The sequence below is a fragment of the Dipodomys merriami genome, unplaced genomic scaffold, assembly GCF_024711535.1.
Source record: "Dipodomys merriami isolate MVZ:Mamm:240054 unplaced genomic scaffold, mDipMer1.0.p SCAF_154, whole genome shotgun sequence".
Taxonomy (NCBI): Eukaryota; Metazoa; Chordata; class Mammalia; order Rodentia; family Heteromyidae; genus Dipodomys; species Dipodomys merriami.
Genome location: NW_027202871.1, coordinates 1,285,001 through 1,303,293, shown reverse-complemented (window position 1 = coordinate 1,303,293; position 18,293 = coordinate 1,285,001). Strand labels below are relative to the sequence as shown.

At 42.3% G+C, this 18,293-nt stretch overlaps 1 protein-coding gene across 2 annotated transcripts in view; it reads left to right on the top strand.

The window, feature by feature from the left end:
• Window positions 1–18,293, top strand: part of LOC138827340 (schwannomin-interacting protein 1) — a 476,238-nt gene that overhangs the window by 82,194 nt on the left and 375,751 nt on the right. For both annotated transcript variants that reach the window (XM_070022856.1, XM_070022858.1), the window contains exon 2: window positions 17,297–17,361. In XM_070022856.1, coding sequence (XP_069878957.1) covers window positions 17,297–17,361 — 65 coding nt within the window. The remainder of the gene's footprint in view (window positions 1–17,296; window positions 17,362–18,293) is intronic.

The following is an 18,293-nucleotide window of genomic DNA, read 5'->3' as shown; positions in this document are numbered from 1 at the left end:
AGAAATACTTCCTCTTTCCATAATGCTGTGGGTTTCCACTCAAATGAGTCTTCTTTCTATAATACTTGGGTGCTCACCCGACTAATGGAAAGAACCAGGATGGTGCATGCACAGCCATCAAGAAACTAGCCAAGCCCATGTTTGTGCTAAAACATTAAAGATCTCTTTGCTGCTACAAATTCTAAAGCTTTCCTTCTGGCTTTATGGACTTGGGTCGCTGTCTTGATAATACGAAGGGCTGGTCTGGAGGAAGTGCATGTTAGCTACCCCATAGATCCATCCTTGAGAAAATGACTTCCCTCCCAATGGGAGATAGCACCATAGTTTTCACCTCCCATCTAATCTTGTGTCAGTACTTCCTCCACATCATCCCACCTGATGAAGTTTTCTCCTTAATGGAGAAAACCAGCCTCTCGGTGGGGTGTTCTCCTGCACACTCAGCCACATCTCTGCAGAAGTCTGGCAGGTTTCTTTCCCCCCTTTATGTGTTTGAGGCATGAAAAAAAAAACCATTAGGAGGCAGCAAGCAGCCTGCCTCTCTTCTTCTGTAACACAGGTTTCTATGACATGGCTCCCCCCCAGAGTCTTTGATAAGCCCTTTTATTTTTTCCTCTGGCTTTGTCAGACTTGAAAAGGCAGCATTTGCGGTGGGTTACAGCAGGAGGAGGGTGGTAGAGTCCACACACTGTTCTCCACTGTGCACTGCATTATTTCTCCTTCAAACACACGTGGAAGCCTTATAGCGCTAGCATCACAGAACATGACTGTATCTGGAGAAAGGACCTTTGAAGAGGCCATCAAGGATAACTGGAGGCATAAAGGTGCAACAAGACTGGTGTCAGATTTAGGGCAATATCTTGTAGAGGAAATGTCACAAGACACAGATGCACAAAAGTTACTTGCACACCAGGAAGAGAAGGCCACAAAAGAAACCACTCCCAAAAACAGCTTCCAGAATGCAGAGAAAATGAATCTCTATTGTTTAAGCTACAGGGCCTGTGGGTTTTTTATTTCTTTATTTGTTTGTTTTGTTTTTGTTATAGCATCAGCATGCAAACTAATACAGTCTCTTGTTTCTTTTGACTGTGAGGGATGGAAACAGTGGGTGGTGGTTGCTCAGTTTCCTTGATGCTACATTTCCAGCATGAATACAGCAAAGACCACTCCGGGGTCTGTGATGAACCAGTAGGAAGCGATGAGGATTTAGGGCACAAAGATCTGGAAGCCTCATTACCCAGCTACTGACCATTGCTTGTTCCCATTTTTATCTTACAAATTAGAAAACAATAATCCAGGTGACTTGGAAAAATCTTCCATCCCCTGGCTAAAGTTCCCATTGCTTGTCCCACACAGAAGCCATGCCTGTTGTTACTTACATGTTAGTTTATTTTAGAAGTTCAGGGCAGAAACTAAATGATACAAAGGAAACATGTGTTGTGAAAAGAGTTAACAGCCAATGGCTACCCTTTGAAAAAATGACTTAGAAGACGGCAGCCAGAAAAGATTTCAGAAAGTCAGAAGACAACAAGATAATTTTTCTTTGTGGGGAGCAGTTAAATGGTTTTCTTCTAATTTTTAAGCATATTTTTATTCTTAAGTGATGCATATAAACAAAGAATTGCACATATTAATAGGATGCTCAAAAGGTTTTAATGTATATATGCAATGCATCCTGTTTAAATCATGGTATACATATGCCATTGCTAATATGTCATTTCTTCATGGAAAAACTTCGTTTCTTCTAGTTTTCTGGAATGTAAATTATATTATTCTTATCTGCACTCATTCTACTAAGAATAGTACTACACCAGAACAAACCACCCCTGTGATCTAACTTGGTGTCCATTGGCCAATCTTTCCTCTTCTTCCTGCTCCCGCCTCAGCCTCTGGTAATCACCATCTTGCAGTCAATTTCCTTGAGATTAAGTGTCTTAGATTTCATTATGAATGACATTATGCAGTATTTCTCTTCTGGGTTTGCTTATTTTACTTAATGATCTTCAGTTTCACCCAGATAGGCACAAATGACAGGTGTTCATTTTTTTTCATGGCTGCATGGTATTGCATTGCATCAGTTGTACCACACTTTCCCTCTCCAGTTATCAATTGTTGGACACTTGGGTTGATTCCATTTCTTGGATAGTATGAGTAGGGCTGTGTTGTACATGGGGTATGGATGTCTCTTCCATGTACAGATTTCATTTTGCTTGGAAATCTTACCAGGAGTAGAATTTCTGGGTCACTTGGTAACTGGATTTTTAATTTTTGGAGGAGCTTCCATGCAGATCTCTTTCCACAATGGCTGTGTTCATTTGCATGTACTTCACCAGTCTTCAAGGATTACCTTTTGTCAATATCTTTGCCAACATTTTTCATCTTTAGTATTCTTTTTTTTTTTTTTGTCGGTCGTGGGGCTTGAACTCTGGGCCTGGGCGCTGTCCCTCAGCTCTTCAGCTCAAGACGAGCGCTCTACCACTTGAGCTATAGCGCCACTTCCGGTTTTCTGGTGGTTTATTGGAGATAGGAGTCTCACAGTCTCTCCTGCCCAGGCTGGCTTTGAACCGCGATCCTCAGATCTCATCCTCCTGAGTAGCTGGGATTACAGGCGTGAGCCACCAGCGCCCGGCCATCTTTAGTATTCTTGAGATTAGTCATTTTTACTGGGGTGAGATGTTAATCTTTGTGGGTTTGATTTCCATTTCCCAGATGACTAGTGGTGCTGCAATTACTTTGTATGTGCCTGTGGGCTACTTGTATGTTTTCTTTGGAGAAATGTCTAGTAGCTCTGTTGCTCATGTTTTAATTGGGTTGATTTTTTTTGCTCTCGGGTTTTCTAAGTTCCTTATATGTTCTAGATATGTACCCTTTGTCAGATAATATACTTTGCAAATATTTTCTTCCTTATCTCTGCACTCTGTTGGCTGTTTTCTTTGTTTTGTAAAAGCTTTTAAATTTAATGCAATTCCTTGTGTCTATTTTTATCCCTTCGACTTATTTTGTTTTGGTTTCTTGTATTTTTGTGGGGTGAGAGGAGTTCTAAAAACATCTGCTAAGTTCAATGTTCTAAAGCATATGTTTTCTTTTTTTTTAATTTTGTTTTTTGGTGGAACTGGGGTTTGCTCTTTCAGCTTGCTTGGCTGGCTCTTTAGTACTTGAGCTATGTCTCCAGTCCAGTTTTGGTACTTATTTTTGGAAATGGAGTATTCATCTGCCTATGCTGACTTCTAACTGCAAACTTCTGGCTCTCAGCATCCTGAGTAGCTAGGATTATACATGTGAGTCACCAGTGTCTGTCTTTCCCTGTTTTCTTCTAGTGGATTCATAGTTTCAGGTCTTAAGTTTAAATATTTAATGATTTTTGAGTATATTTTTTAAGTGTTGAGATATAGGTGTCTTTTTAAATTCTTTTGCATGTGGACATCCAATAATCGCAGCCATATTTATTGACAAGATTGTTCTGATCCATTAGGTGTTCTGAACACTTTGTAAAGATGGTTGGCTGCCAATGTGGAGTTTACTCCTAAGTTCTACATTCTGTTCTATTGGTCTATATGATTTGTATTTCAAATTTCAAACAGAATGTGATGCATTGGATGATTGTGAAGTTAGAACAGGCCTGGATTCAGATCCTTGTTGCTCTGTAGGATAGTAGGCAGACAATTTGGAGTCTTAATTTTTCCTTTGTTAAAATGGTGGTGATTGGTAGGAGATACTGTGTACCTTTCAGGCTGCTTTTCCTGATCTCACAGATGCTTAACGAAAATCCTTAAAGGGTTAAGAAACACTTTGCAGAAAGCCCATTCTTAAAAGGGTCTGCTATGGTCTTAGGATTGTGGAGAGAATGATCTAAAGGTGATTGCCCATGAGTGTGCTCCTGCAGAACAGCAAGTCATTATAAATTACAGCCATTTCCTCTAAGAGGCAAACACTGTTCTTTAAAAGGCACGCGGTGTCCTGCTCAGCATCTCAGTGGCTCTGGGGAGGGTTGAATATGGAGCTCCTGTGGGCTTGCTACTTCTTTCCCACAGTCTAGACGTTTCCAAGTTTCAAGAAAGCACCTGTTGTCTCAGCCCCTTAAGCCAGACCTCAAAAATAGTTTTTTAAAAGCAGTTTTAAAAACTTACTTCAGTTCCATCTACTCTCTTCCAATCTTTTGGGCTTATCCTACATTCAAATTCACTGCGAAGGAGACAATAGAACGAAAAGAGAATTGAAAGTTCAAGAAATGAATCATTTAAACTGAAAGAAAGCACAGATAATGCTGTAAAAGAAATATAAGACAAAAGCAGGAAGAGGAAGAAGAGCTAAAAAAAAAAAAAAGAAGTGAGGAGAAAGATTTTAGAGATGAAAATGTGCCAGATACTGAAAACACAAAGGAAGATTCAATATATTCAGCCTTAAGGAAGAATATCCAAACAAAGAAACAAAACTGCTAAAATCATTCTGAAACTTGAAGCCACCTAAATACAGAAGTACCCAGTGGTTCCAGGGGACAGATCTGACTGATTCCATCAAATAGGAGGAAGTATGCAAGCCTTCTGAGTTTATGGGAGGGAGTGAGCAAGCCTGGGCCACTTTGTTGGGACACATACCTAGCACAGTGCCAGAGACCTTGTGTCAAAAAAAATCCTATTGCAAAGACTTAAGGAGTGACATTGGTCAAGATGCATTGCGCTCACAAACTGACATATTGAATTAACACTCCTCTGTAAAACTACAAAAAAGACTCAGGAGACATCTTAGAAAAGCTTTCCCTGTGCCCAAATGCCCAAATGGAATGATTTGAGTTTTAATAGTAAGAAAAGCAGCAGTTAATAGAAAAAAATGAAAGAAATAAGAAAAGTTACATTAGCTTTATATTTATGAATTCCTAGTGGTGTTTAAAAAAAAAGAATTGGACACATTTGCAGAATGACGAAGAATCATGTTCTTTTGAAATTCAGTAAAGGAAATAATCAAAATTTATCCTGCTGCTTCTGTTTGAATGCACTAGTAGGTTAGATTAGACTAACAAGTGATAGAGGCAGGACATTTCCTTTATAAAATTATTTTGTGTAAGAAATAAAATATCTGTACATCACCTTTATAATAACAATAAAAAATAATTTAAAGAAAGAAAGAAAGTACACCGAGTACTGGTGGCTCACTCCTATAACCCTAGCTAGTCAGGAGGCTGAGATCTGAGGAGCCCAGTTCAAATCCATAAGGTTCTTACTCCAATTAACTACCAAAAAGTGGGAAGTGGAGGTGTGGCTCAGGGAGTAGAATTCCAGTCTTGAGTGTGAAAAGGCTAAGCAAGGCTGTGAGGCTCTGAGTTCAAGCCCCCGTGTCGGCACACATATGCACGCATGTGCGCATGTACGCGAGCACACACACAGTGCCTCCTCCCACACAGTCGATTTCAGTACTGAGCTTCAATAGCTGCTACTATCAGAGATGTAATGACCATTCCCCGCTCCCCGAGCCCCTGATGGAAGGCATACCGGGGGAGGGGAGAGAATGCAGTCATAGTATCCAATGCAACTAGGAAAATGGGAGGGGAAGGCTTGCTCTAGGAGGAATGGAGGGGTGATTAAAGGGATGGCATCTGTTAAGATGCATTGGACTTATAAACCGACTCCTTGAATGATAACCCCTTTATACAGATATTTCTAGATAATATTTAAAAGTTGAAATGAGAACAGAGAAAACAAATAATGACCTCATGCTTTGTTTGAGGATCAGGTTATAATCAGCCTAAGCCTCAGGAGCTAGCTCCGTGTGTGTGTGTGTGTGTGTGTGTGTGTGTGTGTGTGTGTGTGTGTGTGTGTACGTTGCTCAAGGCTAGCATTCTACCATTTGAGCCGCAGCTCAAATGGGGGTTATTGGAGATAAACCCCTCATGGACTTTTCTACCTGGGTTGGCATGAGCCGCCAGTACCAGCTCCCTTTTGAACTGCACCATTAGTACATCCTCAGAAAATCCAGACTAGGAAACTCTGTGGGTCAGTCTACCTGCATTTCTCAACAAACAGTAAGGAAAAGAAAAGGATGGAGAGGAAATGTGAACTGAAAGCAATTTAAACAACTATACTTAATGGGAAATAGCCAACACTGGAAAGGATGCAGGAGGGGATGCACATTCATGTCCTGCTGATGAGAGTATGAAATGGTATGGTGACTGTAGAAAAGAGCCTATTAATGTCTTCCCAAATAAAAATACACTAAGCATACAACCCAGTAGTTGCTCTGTGACAATCTCAGAATAATAAGAGTTCATACAAAAGTCGGTGCATAAATGTTCATTGAAACTTTATCATAACAGCTGATACTTGGACTCAAGCCAAAAGTTCGTAGATGAGTAGATAAACCAAGTGGTCTGTGCCCACTATAGTTTACCACTCCATAATAAAGGAGAAAAACAGTATCAACATATACGATGTAAACAGACCACAAGGAAATTGTGATAGGAGGAAAGGGCTCCCAACAGGTCACAGGGATATTGATTCTCACAGGGTATATTAATCCACTCTGGATATTCTTGAAATAAATGATGAAGATGGTGCACAGGTGCATGGTTGCCGGGGGTCAGGACAGAGGACAGGCGGGACAGGGATGGCGTGAGCACCCCCATGGAGCTGAGCTGTTCTGTTTGTGGACTGCAGTGGTGGATGCTCGCATGGTGAATGGTGAAAACAGTACAGCGCTGTAACCTCACAGATGGGCGTGCCAGTGAGTTCTCAGCTAGTGAAGTCCAAATACTGTGATTTGTTGTGACACCACTTTCATGTGTCTTTACAGTATGCTATTGAAAAGAAACCCATACACATAACACACAACATAGCTCACCCATACCACGGGGTCAGGTGTTTTCTTTTTCCACATCAAACACTTCTCTAGTTCTCTGCGGACACCACAGAAAGTTGGGATGACATCTTCTGGAGCTCGCTCAGCTTGGAGCCTGCAGCTAAGGGCTCCCTCCCACAGCCTTCTCCTGTCCCCCATTGTTATCCGGGAGTCCGGTTTCAGCCTAAGGGGATACAAGTTGGGTATCCCCAGACCTACCCACCTTGCTGGAGAATGTCACAGAACTGCAAGACATACATTCCTATTTCAATGGTTTGCTGTCAGGATGTAACTGAGGAACAGCCACATGGGAGGCATGTATGGGACAAGGAATTGTGGGAAGGTGGGGAGCTCCCAAGGCCCTCCTGGTGTCCCCTTCCCCAGCCCCGCCTCCATCTGCTATTCAGGTCCTCGGCATGGGGGCTTACATTGACTGATGGTTGGCGTTGGTGGTACAGTGAAACACGCAACCCCCTCTGGAACCTGCCAAGCCCATCCCTGCACATCCCGCGGTGCACCAGAAGATTTCTCATCACTCAGATCCCAAGGCCTTTAGAAGCTTTGTGCCAAGAACCAGGGACAAAGATCAAATATTGAAGAGTAACTGATCTTTCTAGAAATATGTGCAATGCTTATGAACTGCTCTGATCAACTACAATAAGCATTGATTCAACTAATGAGAAGGAAAACATTTTATCATGCTTACCATTCAGGAGATGACAAGGTTTTTAGGAGCTTTGTACCAGGAACTAGGAAGAGACCAGGCATGTACTAATACTAAAATTACAAGTAGGATATCATAGTATTACATTATTACATCTCATACTGCTGTGTTACAACTACAATGCTTATGTAGCGGTGGAGGGCTGATAGGTGCATGCCACCACCTGTATCTAGAACTTTCTGTGAGTCTACAGTTATGTCAAAATCAATTTCAGAAATAGGCAAGCTGAACAGCAGTATTTCAGGATATACTGCTGAGTTGGGAAACTAGACAGAGAAAGGTAAGGAAGTAACAGTGCACATGCACACACACGTGTGTGTGTGTGTGTGTGTGTGTGTGTGTGTGTGTGCATGCATGTGTGTTGACACTGAAGGAATGGAAGAGACCGTAATGGGGATGGGGCCATGTGAACAGGCTCTGATTTACTTGTTGACTATAGCAGCTTCACCTCTCATTCCTTGGCTTTGTGGGTTTCTTGTGCATGTAGCATGTGGTGTGCTGTGTTGTTTTGTGGCGTGGTATGTGCCTGGCATCTTTGGGTTTGGTTTTCCTTGGGGAATAGAGGTTGGATTGCTTTAAGCCAATACCAGACAGCGGCTGGAATCACAGATGGTGAGTTGGAACAATGGCCTTACGTGTATATTCCTTACAGTCACAGAGGAAACTATCCAAATGATTGAGCTTTAAGTTGTGGGACGCATTGGTTAATGACAAACACAGAAAATCCTAGAGAATGTGTGTTTTTTAATGATATGAGGAAATCCATAGGTAAGTTTGGCTGTAGTGAAATGTAATCTAATGAACTGGCAATTACTATAAATTTAGAAACTATGAAATTGGATTCCAAGACCTAGTAAAATTCAAAACCACTTACCCTGATATTTTTAAGACTTTGTACCTACAGTGAGCATCTTTATTATTTTGTGGGGTAAAAATTAGGTCTCTTTCTCTTAAGGGAATATCCCAGAATACAGTAGGTTTTTCTCATGGGTAAGAAGTAGAAGGTCTTAAAAATGGCTTCTAATTGTGACTTTCAGGGATCAGTGGCTGTCTCCACACTTCCACACTTCAACACTGTTGATGGTCAGGTCTAGCATGGACCTCAGCCACGCTTAGCCAGATGAGGGCTGCCGTGTACCTCAGAGCTGCTGTGCTGAATCTGGTTGGATCATTCCTCAGAGACGATTCTAATAGATTTCCACCCAGCAAAGGGAACAGCTTGACCCAAAGATTCTGGTATAAAGCACTCTCCACAGAGGAATGAGGTTTCTGAAGAGCTGTTCCAGTATAATTGGGACCATGCTGCTGTGGAGAAGTCAGTGAGAAATCAGAAGGCACTGGAGAATTCAGGGTACAAACATAGATTCCTGTTAAATAGAAGTAAACATTAGTCAGGAAAGCAATGGTGTGTGAACAGAAGTGAGTGGTCAAGTGGGGAATGAGAACCTCGGGGTCCTCTATAAGGGCTTCAGGAGTAGAGGTTGGGGTACCATCTTGGTACCCCCTGTGGACTCAGGCAATGCTGAACATAGAGACACCATTTTGTGGTTCATTCCATTAAATTCCTACTCTATCCTCTCTCTTCTTTCTTCTGTTCACCCTTAGAAAACAGTCCCCTTTGCATGCATATTTCTTCCTAAATTTTTAGAAAATAGTTGTCAATATCTTGAGCACCTAGAGATTACCTGGCTAACAGATGTGGTGGTAGTTTTAATAGCAGAGAGGTCAACTGAACTTTAATTTCCTCTTTTGAGACTCAGACATTCTTTCTGAATATTCTGCTGCAAAGCCATCTTGCTGGGAATTTCCTCATTTGGAAAAATGATATTCTTCTATATACACTTAGTGCCATGTCTTCCTCTGTGCATGTTTGTCTAGTCAGGAGCATTAGTGCTTGCTTTGCATTGGATGGAATCTATAGGAGAAACAGCAAGTAACCTGCACAGGCCTGCTTGGTGTTGGTGCTAGAACACAGTGCAGCCCTCTAGGGCTGGGAAGAGAGTGTAATGTGCAGTAGTGGTATTGTGTAAACCTGGTACCAGTGGCTTATCCCTGTAATCCTAGCTACTCAGGAGGCTGAGTCCTGAGAATCACAGTTCAGAGCCAGCCTAGGCAAGAGATCCTGTGAGACTCTTACCTCCAATTAACAAGCAAGTAGAGGTATGGCTTACGTTGTTGAATGCTCAAGGGACAGTACCCAGGCCCTGATTTCAAGCTCTAGTACCACCATGTATGGGTGCATGTGCGCATGCACACACATAACCAATAAGGATATTAGGACTCATCACACACCAAGATTTGGACACAGCCTGTTTTGTTCTCTTGTGTATGAATCTTTGTCTGTCCACGAATGCCATGATTATTGAATAAGCCCCTAATTTATACCTTGGAACCTAACATTTCTACTTGGGTGGCATTTTCATGCTCTTTCCCACACTCTTTGTGCAGACGCACCAATCTGGTCATTCAGTGAGGAGCAGCTGTCTGTGTGAGCTCAGGAGTCCGCCCACCTCTGCTGCCTCTACACTGTGCTCCTCCTCCCAGACTCCATTGTCATTTGAAGGAGAGTCAAGCTTATTTCATCTGCATTCCAATCAGCATCACAAAACGTGTAAACCAGTTTCAACAGCTCCTGGACTATGGAAAGCTTGTCTTTTCTCCCCGGTAATATTGAGCCCTTTGTAGACCATTGCATGTCTCCTTTATGAATATCGTTGGTGGGATGCTGTGGGTACTCTTGCTTTTGCACATCCCATGACATTCTTGGGGAAGAGTGAGGAGGATGAAGTTCAGGTGCTAGAATCTGGATGGTCAGATGACATCTCAATTCTAATTCAAGACCGTTCAGGCTATACCATCTCTCTGCATCTGTTTCCTCATCCAAAAGAAAAGGAAATAATAGTCACACCTTTTGCTATTTTTTTGAGGCAGTTAAATAGCCTATTGTAACTGTGTAGTTGACATGGACCTTTTCTACAAGATGCAGAATGAGTTGCAGTAGAGGGAAGGACAAGGAGGAGACATATGGGAGATGTTGTAGTGTGTTGAAGGAATTCTTCCCAGCATGCTGGTTACTTTCTCGCTGCTCAGTACTGCCAAGGACTATAGACTTCTACCTTCCAACAAGATGAAGCAAAAAAAAAGAAATCTAATTTTGTTGGTTTCCTGCACTACGAAGAAATGCATGTAGAATTTGGTGAGAGGGTTCCTGTGGTTTTGGCACAGGAAACCTGGAGTTGGTGTATAGATTTCCTTACCCACTTCTGTCTGCCTTCCAAGAAGTGTGTAGTTACTGGCTTGTGTGCTTATTTACATTTTGATTCTTCATTTGAAGCATCATCCTCAGGATTTTCTTTCCTTAGTTTTTTTTTGTGTGTGTGTGAGGGGGAATGAGGACAGAAATATATAAGAATACAAAAATAACTAGACCTAGTATTTCAATCTTGGTTGATTATTTTTTCATGGTTGACCTGCTTTTAAGCCGAATGAACTTTAAGTGCTCAAATGATCACCTGAAAATTGTTACTAAAGTATTCAAGATCTTATATCCTAGACTTACTGGTGGTAGTAACTATGGGACGAGCTGAGTCTTCATTCTAGAATGCCTGTTACCTGAAAATAGAAAGGTTCTTGAGCCCACATGGTATGGTATGTCACCCAGGGACATGAGCTGGAGGGTATTTAATTCAAACACAGACCAGGCTGCTGGACTTTGGGTGGCTCTGGACTGTAGCTTGCAGGTGTTTGTTTAGACAAGAGAGAAGGGGTGGCTTGGGTGATGTGGTACAGGAATGTCTTTCCAGAAGTTCAGTCTACTCCAGAAGAATCTCAGCCACTAAAATGGTCTTAGGTCCCAGGTGACTGAGCATAGTGCTGTAACCGCCTGTGGTTAAGTTTTTATTTAATCTTGTTACCTGGCATCTATTCCAATGAGTTCCCACTCAGCACTCAAAGGCATCTGTGTTCCCGTATCTGTGAACACACTGGTTGATCGACCAAGAATGAGAATGGGTGATAATAGTCCTCATTGCATCTTACATTTACCGTGTGTGAGGCGGTGAGCGGTGAGCCCATGGTGAGCCAGCCCAGTGGTGCCCAGCACTCACCCAGAACCTGGCTCAGATGCTACCACAGTCCCAGCCACTGCATCTTCCAAAAGGTCCTCAAAGGGCCAGAAACAGGTCCTGACTTACCTGAATGGATCCTTTAAGTGAGCTATGGTGTCCTATTAGACACTTTTCTCCACTCAAAGAGATTCTCATTCTGCTATAAGGTAACTTCCCTGTGTGAAATTTACAGGTCTGCCGGCCATTAAAAAAAAAACAGTAATGCATACTACAGAAACTAAATGTACACCGGTTTTGCCAAAAGTGGCAAAAGTAATAACAGATTTAGTTCTCACTTTCTAAAGGAGAACCTGTGAGACTTGCATTTTTTTGGTACCATTTTGCCTTTAAATATATGAGATGGCTATTAATGCCCACATACACACAGCGGGGCTGGTGGGGGGGGGAGGGAAATGGCAGTAAATTGTAAAGCACATTTACATTATAACCCAGCCCGCAGAAGCATTGTAATTCACACAGTTATTTCAGCAGAGGTTTGGACTCCCTCCAATTTAATTTTCTGGAGTTGGGCAGTGCAGCTGGGTTGTTCTGGGTCTAATCTGGGAAATGTATCTCTTTAGACTGTGGATCAGAATGGTGGGCTCCCGGCTGTCCCCCAGGCCATCATTTACAGCCTCCGAGGTGTGAGGGCAAAGCATCAGAATCGCTTTATGTGGACGTAGCAGCCCAGCTAGCTTCATCAATTCTGTTACAAAGAGCAATAATCAATATTTCATGGTTAATGATGCAGAGCTAAAATTAGTATAGATTTTATGTCCTCTACTTTTCTCAAATTATGCAAACATGAGTAACCTCTTTTTTAGTGAACTTACTACACTTCCATTTTTAAAAAGGTGGGTGGTGAGGAAGGAAGGAGGCCTATTAATGTTTAATTAAATGATTGAACAGCCAAAAGCATCTGAAGTAATTTCAGCGTTTCACTTTTGTTAAATAGTTAATATGGAATTATTCCCCCTGCCCAACCAAACTGATTCATGACAGAGTCACAGGTTTTGCCACCCAGAACTGTGTAATGAAACAAATGACCAACTGTGTCCCCATTTCCAGTTCACTTAAGTGCTCTGGGAAATGTGGAATGCCAAACAGCCAAAGTGTAAGCTGGGAAAGTTAAGAAATTGCATTTAGACATGGAAAGCAGTTTTGATTTTAAACATGTCCAGAGAATGCACCCTACTTGTTTAGACAGCAGAAGTAGAGGGGATGGGAGAGGGCGGTGGGGGGCGGGGGCGGGACAGACAGAAGCAGAGAGAGTTCTAGTATCAGCAGGTCAAGGGGCTGACTCTAGCCCCAGAGATGAACTTGGTCAGTCTCTCTGCAGTATTTAAGGCAGAGACTGTTACTGGTTATTTTCAGTGGAAAGTATTTTACAGAATTAGCAAAGCCAGAATGTCTTTAAAAAGCAGGCATTTCACTTCTAGTTTTAGAGAAAAACCTTGTCAACAAATCATGTCCAAACTACCTATTAAAAGTTTCATAAAAAATGAAGCTTTAACATGTTTCTACCTTTGCATATCTGTGTGCAAGCAAGGAATTAGTGGCACATCAAGTGCTATGACAAGAGAAAAACCTGCAGGATTAAAGGCAGAGGGGACACACACACACACACACAGAGCCACCATCCAGATAACTCAGGACCGTGGGATGGGGCTGTTCCATGAGCTTCGGCCCTAGAGATGCAGCTACCCTTCCTTCTACTCCCCACATAGCCTTCACCGGATCTCACCTGGGAGCAGTTGGAAGGCTGGTGGTACCAGAGTAGTTCAGCCTCTTACTTCCCAAAGAGGCTGGGCCTAAATATTTAAACAGACAGAGACTAAATAGAGCATGGTGGGGACCCTCCTAATAATTGGTGAGTGACACTGGGCCTTTGGGTAGGGAAGCTCCCTGTCAGGGCCAGTCAGCATCTTCGACTAGCATGATGATTAACATGATTCACTGAATTTGTTAGATTATAGAAAAGGAACTGCAAAGCAAGGGAAAGCCAAAGCAATGGAGGAGCCTTTGGACTCATGGGCCAGGGTCCATGGTGGACACAGGGAATGCACACACTCAGGGGTAACTGAAAAGGTTAGATGAAGCAACTGTCAGCAAAGGTGGGAGTATGGGTGTGGAAATCCACAGGAGGTGCAGAAGGCACTGAGGGTGGCCAATAGTTGGATGAAGAAAAGAAAGGAAAGGGGAGGAAGAGGAGGAGGAAGAGTTGGAGGGAAGAGGCAGGGGGTTGGAGAAAGCAAAGGAATATTTACCTTAGGAAAGGAGAGAAGGAAGGAAAGGCCTTATAAAGGCAAGAGATGAGAACACTTATGAGAATGTGGTTGGAGCTGTTATTTGGCAGCCTGGCTGTGGGAGGGAATGTGTCCAGCCAGAGTGGGGGAAGGAAGGGCCTGAGCTCCCCTCCTCTCCTCTGCCTTCTCCATCTTATGCAGGCCCTCTTTTGGATGAAATCCTCCCAGGAGACAACATCAAAGGGGCCTGTGGGATGAAGTCCCAAAGGCGGAACTCCTGGACCCAGGACAGTGGAGAAAGATAGAGAATGCTCTGCCCAGAATACAAACCTTCTTAGGAGGGGTGCTATTAGGCTTTCAAAGCTACTTTTCCTCGTAGTCAGCACATTGACTTCATTTATTCAACAGGCACTTGTTAAACACCCAACATCGGTGGGGGGAGCAAGACTCATGGCTGTCCTTGGCCATTAGAAGCCCAGGAGGAGGTGGACATGAAAACCTGGGATCGCCGCAGGTAGCCAAAGGAGGGCAGTTACCCAGTCCTCCTGTGGGGTTAGGAAGACAGGTACCGAGGAGGAGGAAGACCATGGTCCCAAAGAGTGGATGAGCACAGGTTGTCACTGGATACCCTATAAGACAGCATGTGGGATCTGGGTTTGTGTGGCATGGCCTCTGAGCAGAGAGGGGATGTGGGCAGAGGACACAAGGTAGATTTGGGATGGGCTAGCTGTGTCCTGTGGCACAGGACCTTGATTGAAGAGTTCTGAATCCATTGTAACAGCAACAGGGAGCTTTCTATGACTTCTAGCAGGAAAATGGCATTGCTAAGCATGGAACTAGAGACAAATAGGACCAGAAGGTGAAACCAGCAATGGGAGAGACCAGTTTGTACTATGAGAGTTTAGTGATAAAACGTGAAGCTGAACTTCCTCCAAAGTGCAAGGTCCAGTGAGTCAGCTGACTTAGCCGACTTCCTTATTTCATCCCTGAGAAAACAGAACTTTCAGGCCAATTGAATTGGGTGTTTTGGATAGCTAGTTTAAATAATCAAATGATGAAATCAATCCTCCAAATTGTCATCGGAACAGCTGCTCAGAAAGCTCGCGTTCCTCATTGACCTTCTGTTTAATATGATTTCCTAGAGCGTGGAGAGTCAGGTTGAAGGAAGTACTGCGCCATCCTAGCTCCGCACCCCCCCCACCCCAGCAAGCTTCCTGCCATGGAAGTGGGACCAGGGCAGGCTCCCTCCTTGCCCCCAGCCTGGGGAGCAGCCACGGGCACAAAGCAGGGCCTGCAGCTGACTGAGAGCTCTCGGCTGAATCTCTATTGGTTTTAATGCAGAAGGTGAAAAAGGAAAAGTCTGCAACCTAAAAAATTCATCTCTGTTTTCTGAGAATAATTAAGATCATTCCTAACAGAATAATGTGCAAAGTCGCTCACTGAAATGAGTCCTTTCCTCTCTAAAAAGTGACTTTAAGGCTAACTACGTTTATAACTTGGATTTATTGATAATGTCGTTGAAGGTTGAATGGGACATTGAAGGGAGTAGGTGGAACGGAGGGGGTAAGAAGACAGATATGAAGACTTGTGCTTAGAGTAAGACTATCCATCCAGCCAGCCCACTATCTGTCATCTATTATTCTATTATCTAGCAATTATTCTATCTGACTTTTAACAATATTGTGTCTATCTTCCTACTTAGTTATCTATAGTCTGGCTGAACAATGTTTGCCTCTACACATGTGATGTGTAATAAAAAGTTAAAAATACACAAAGGTGTTCACATGTCATCTAGTAAATCAAGGGAGAGATACTTGTGCTAACAGCCTGCAAAGAATGCACCTAAATATCTCATTTAGCTTAGTTCCTAACCACCAAGGCAAAGTAAATAATTTCTGCAAGATGTATAAGTAGTTCTCATTGATGAAAAGACATGTACAGGTACATCAAAAGGAACTAAGTTCTAAAAATAATTTAATTTTCATTCCTATGTGTAAGAAAAGACAGTGGTATGATGGGTAGATCAAGACACATTCTCTTACAAGAACAATAATAGTTTGCAAAATACACAGAAGCGTTCTTGAGATGAGATTTATTATACTGACATCTGACACAGAAGCTTCATGCTATACCAAAAAGGACATGAAGACCCTGATTCCCTTTTGCCATTTTTTTTCCTAAGAAAATATTTTTTAAATTTAGTTTTATTTTATTTGTGAACATACTGTACAGAGGAGTTACAATTACATGGGCAGGATAATGCGTATATTTCTTACCAAGCATTGCAGCCTCCTCCTTTGTTTACCCTTCACATCCCTTCCCAGCCTCCCCCCTCCCCCCAATCCCAATCCTTCTCCTTCCCCCCCCTCTCCCCCCCCCCCCCCGCACCGACGTTGTAAAGCTCGTTTTGGACATGAGAACTTGTACTTCTCATTGTTGCAACAGGTCCACCTGTATCCTTAAACAACTGGTTTTTCCCCATCTCCTCCACAAGTTATACTGACATCAAATATAGTGAAAGCAGGGGTTATACTGTGGGGGAGGGACATACAAAGCAACAAAGAGATAATCTAAGAAAATATTTTTATATAGACAAACCCAACTGCGCATGTGCAAACTCATTTTCTATTGCTCAATGTAGAATTTTGTATTCAGTAGGTCTGGGTTGTATCTCACATTGACCTCTCAAAATTCAGTGGCTGAAAACAACCAGAAAACTCAGCTGAAATTGTTTTAAGCCAGTGAGAGAAAACTTTGGCTCATATAGCTGGGCACACTGTAATTCTCATTGTGACTTCTGTGGGGCACTTTGGCAGGGGGGATTGTGGTCTTTCTGGAAACAAAGTTCTGTGAGCTTTATTTAAGAGAAATGGGATTATAAAGGATATGGGCACCTGAAATTCAAAGGAGGCCTGTGTGAGTGAGTGTGTGTGTGTGTGTGTGTGTGTGTGTGTGTGTGTGTGTGTGTGTGTGTGTGTGTGTGTGTAAGCAGGTGGGATACAGGGAAGAGTTTATCAAGAGGCAAGTTTATCAAGAGTCTCTATCAACCAACAAATTATACATTTTCATTATTATATTTAAGTAGTTGTACAAAGGAGTTACCATTTAACAAAGCAATTTATGAATACAATATATTTTGAACAGCATCACCTCTTTAGTAATACTTTGGACAAGAATAAATTTGGCAAGAAAGTAAGTTGATTCACATAAATATATTCACACTCTGGAAAAAATAATAGGAAATGCTCCTTCAATAATATATTCCATTAAATACAGAACATGACAAAGTCCAGAATTTTTAGTAATGTGTTGATTTTGCTAACGATCATTCTCAGTATTGTCAGAAGTACATTTGCCAGTTGATAAAACACTTCTTTTCCTTCTTGTTTTTATAGGAAGAACTGAAAAGATTACAGAACCCTTTAGAACAAGTGAATGATGGAAAATATTTGCTTGAAAAGTAAGTAAAATATTAAAGAAAACCAAGTTACTTGCTAGGTAGCAAAGCTTGCATAAAAATCACCCACATTTCAAATTTAACTACCCATCATAGAATTTAGCTTTGCCAGAGTAGAGGAAAAAGGAGTAAAATCATAGGCTGTGTTTTGCAGCTATGGGGAGGAAAAGTGGCTGTCATCTATTGAAGACTTACAATGCACTCTGTACCATTAAGACTAATGAGCATTTCCTTGGATGAACACTGATTGTGGGCTTTTGATACAAGCATTCTCATTGCCATTTTGCAGATGGGAACTGAGATTCAGAGAGGGTTCAGAAAATCTCAGACTGAATACATTCAGCTAGAGAGTGGTAAGGATGGAGCTCAGGCTTGGATTTGGTATCCAGTGTCCTCTCTCTCCACCATTGACCAAGTCCCAGCATCCTCAGGCCCAGGAGGCCTGCGTGGTACCATGCTTGCCTTTGGTACCACTCTTCTAAAGCACCTGGCAGTTGGGCATTGGTGGTGGCTCACGTCTGTAATCCTGCTCACTCAAGAGGCTGAGATCTGAAAGTTCAGTGTTGACAGAAACATTGTCTAGACTCCAACTTCAAAACCAGCATAAAGCAGGGCTTGAGGCATAATTCAAGTGAAAGAGGCAATTCTAATCAGCATGAGACCTTGAGTTCAAATCCTGGTACCAAAAGATGGAGGAGGAGGTGGAAGAGGAAGAGGTTGGTCTCCCTAAGACTACCAAAAGCATTCCACAACTATGATTAACTACTGTAAGAACAGACAACATGTAGCCAGAAAAAGAAACCCCCAAAGGAGTAATCATGAAATATTTAAGGGAATGTTTCTATAGAAAAGACGCTAAATTATTCTTGGTCTGGAAAGCTGAGGAAGGACTAATGAATCACTCTGCTCCAGAACAAAGTGTACTTCTTTGTTAA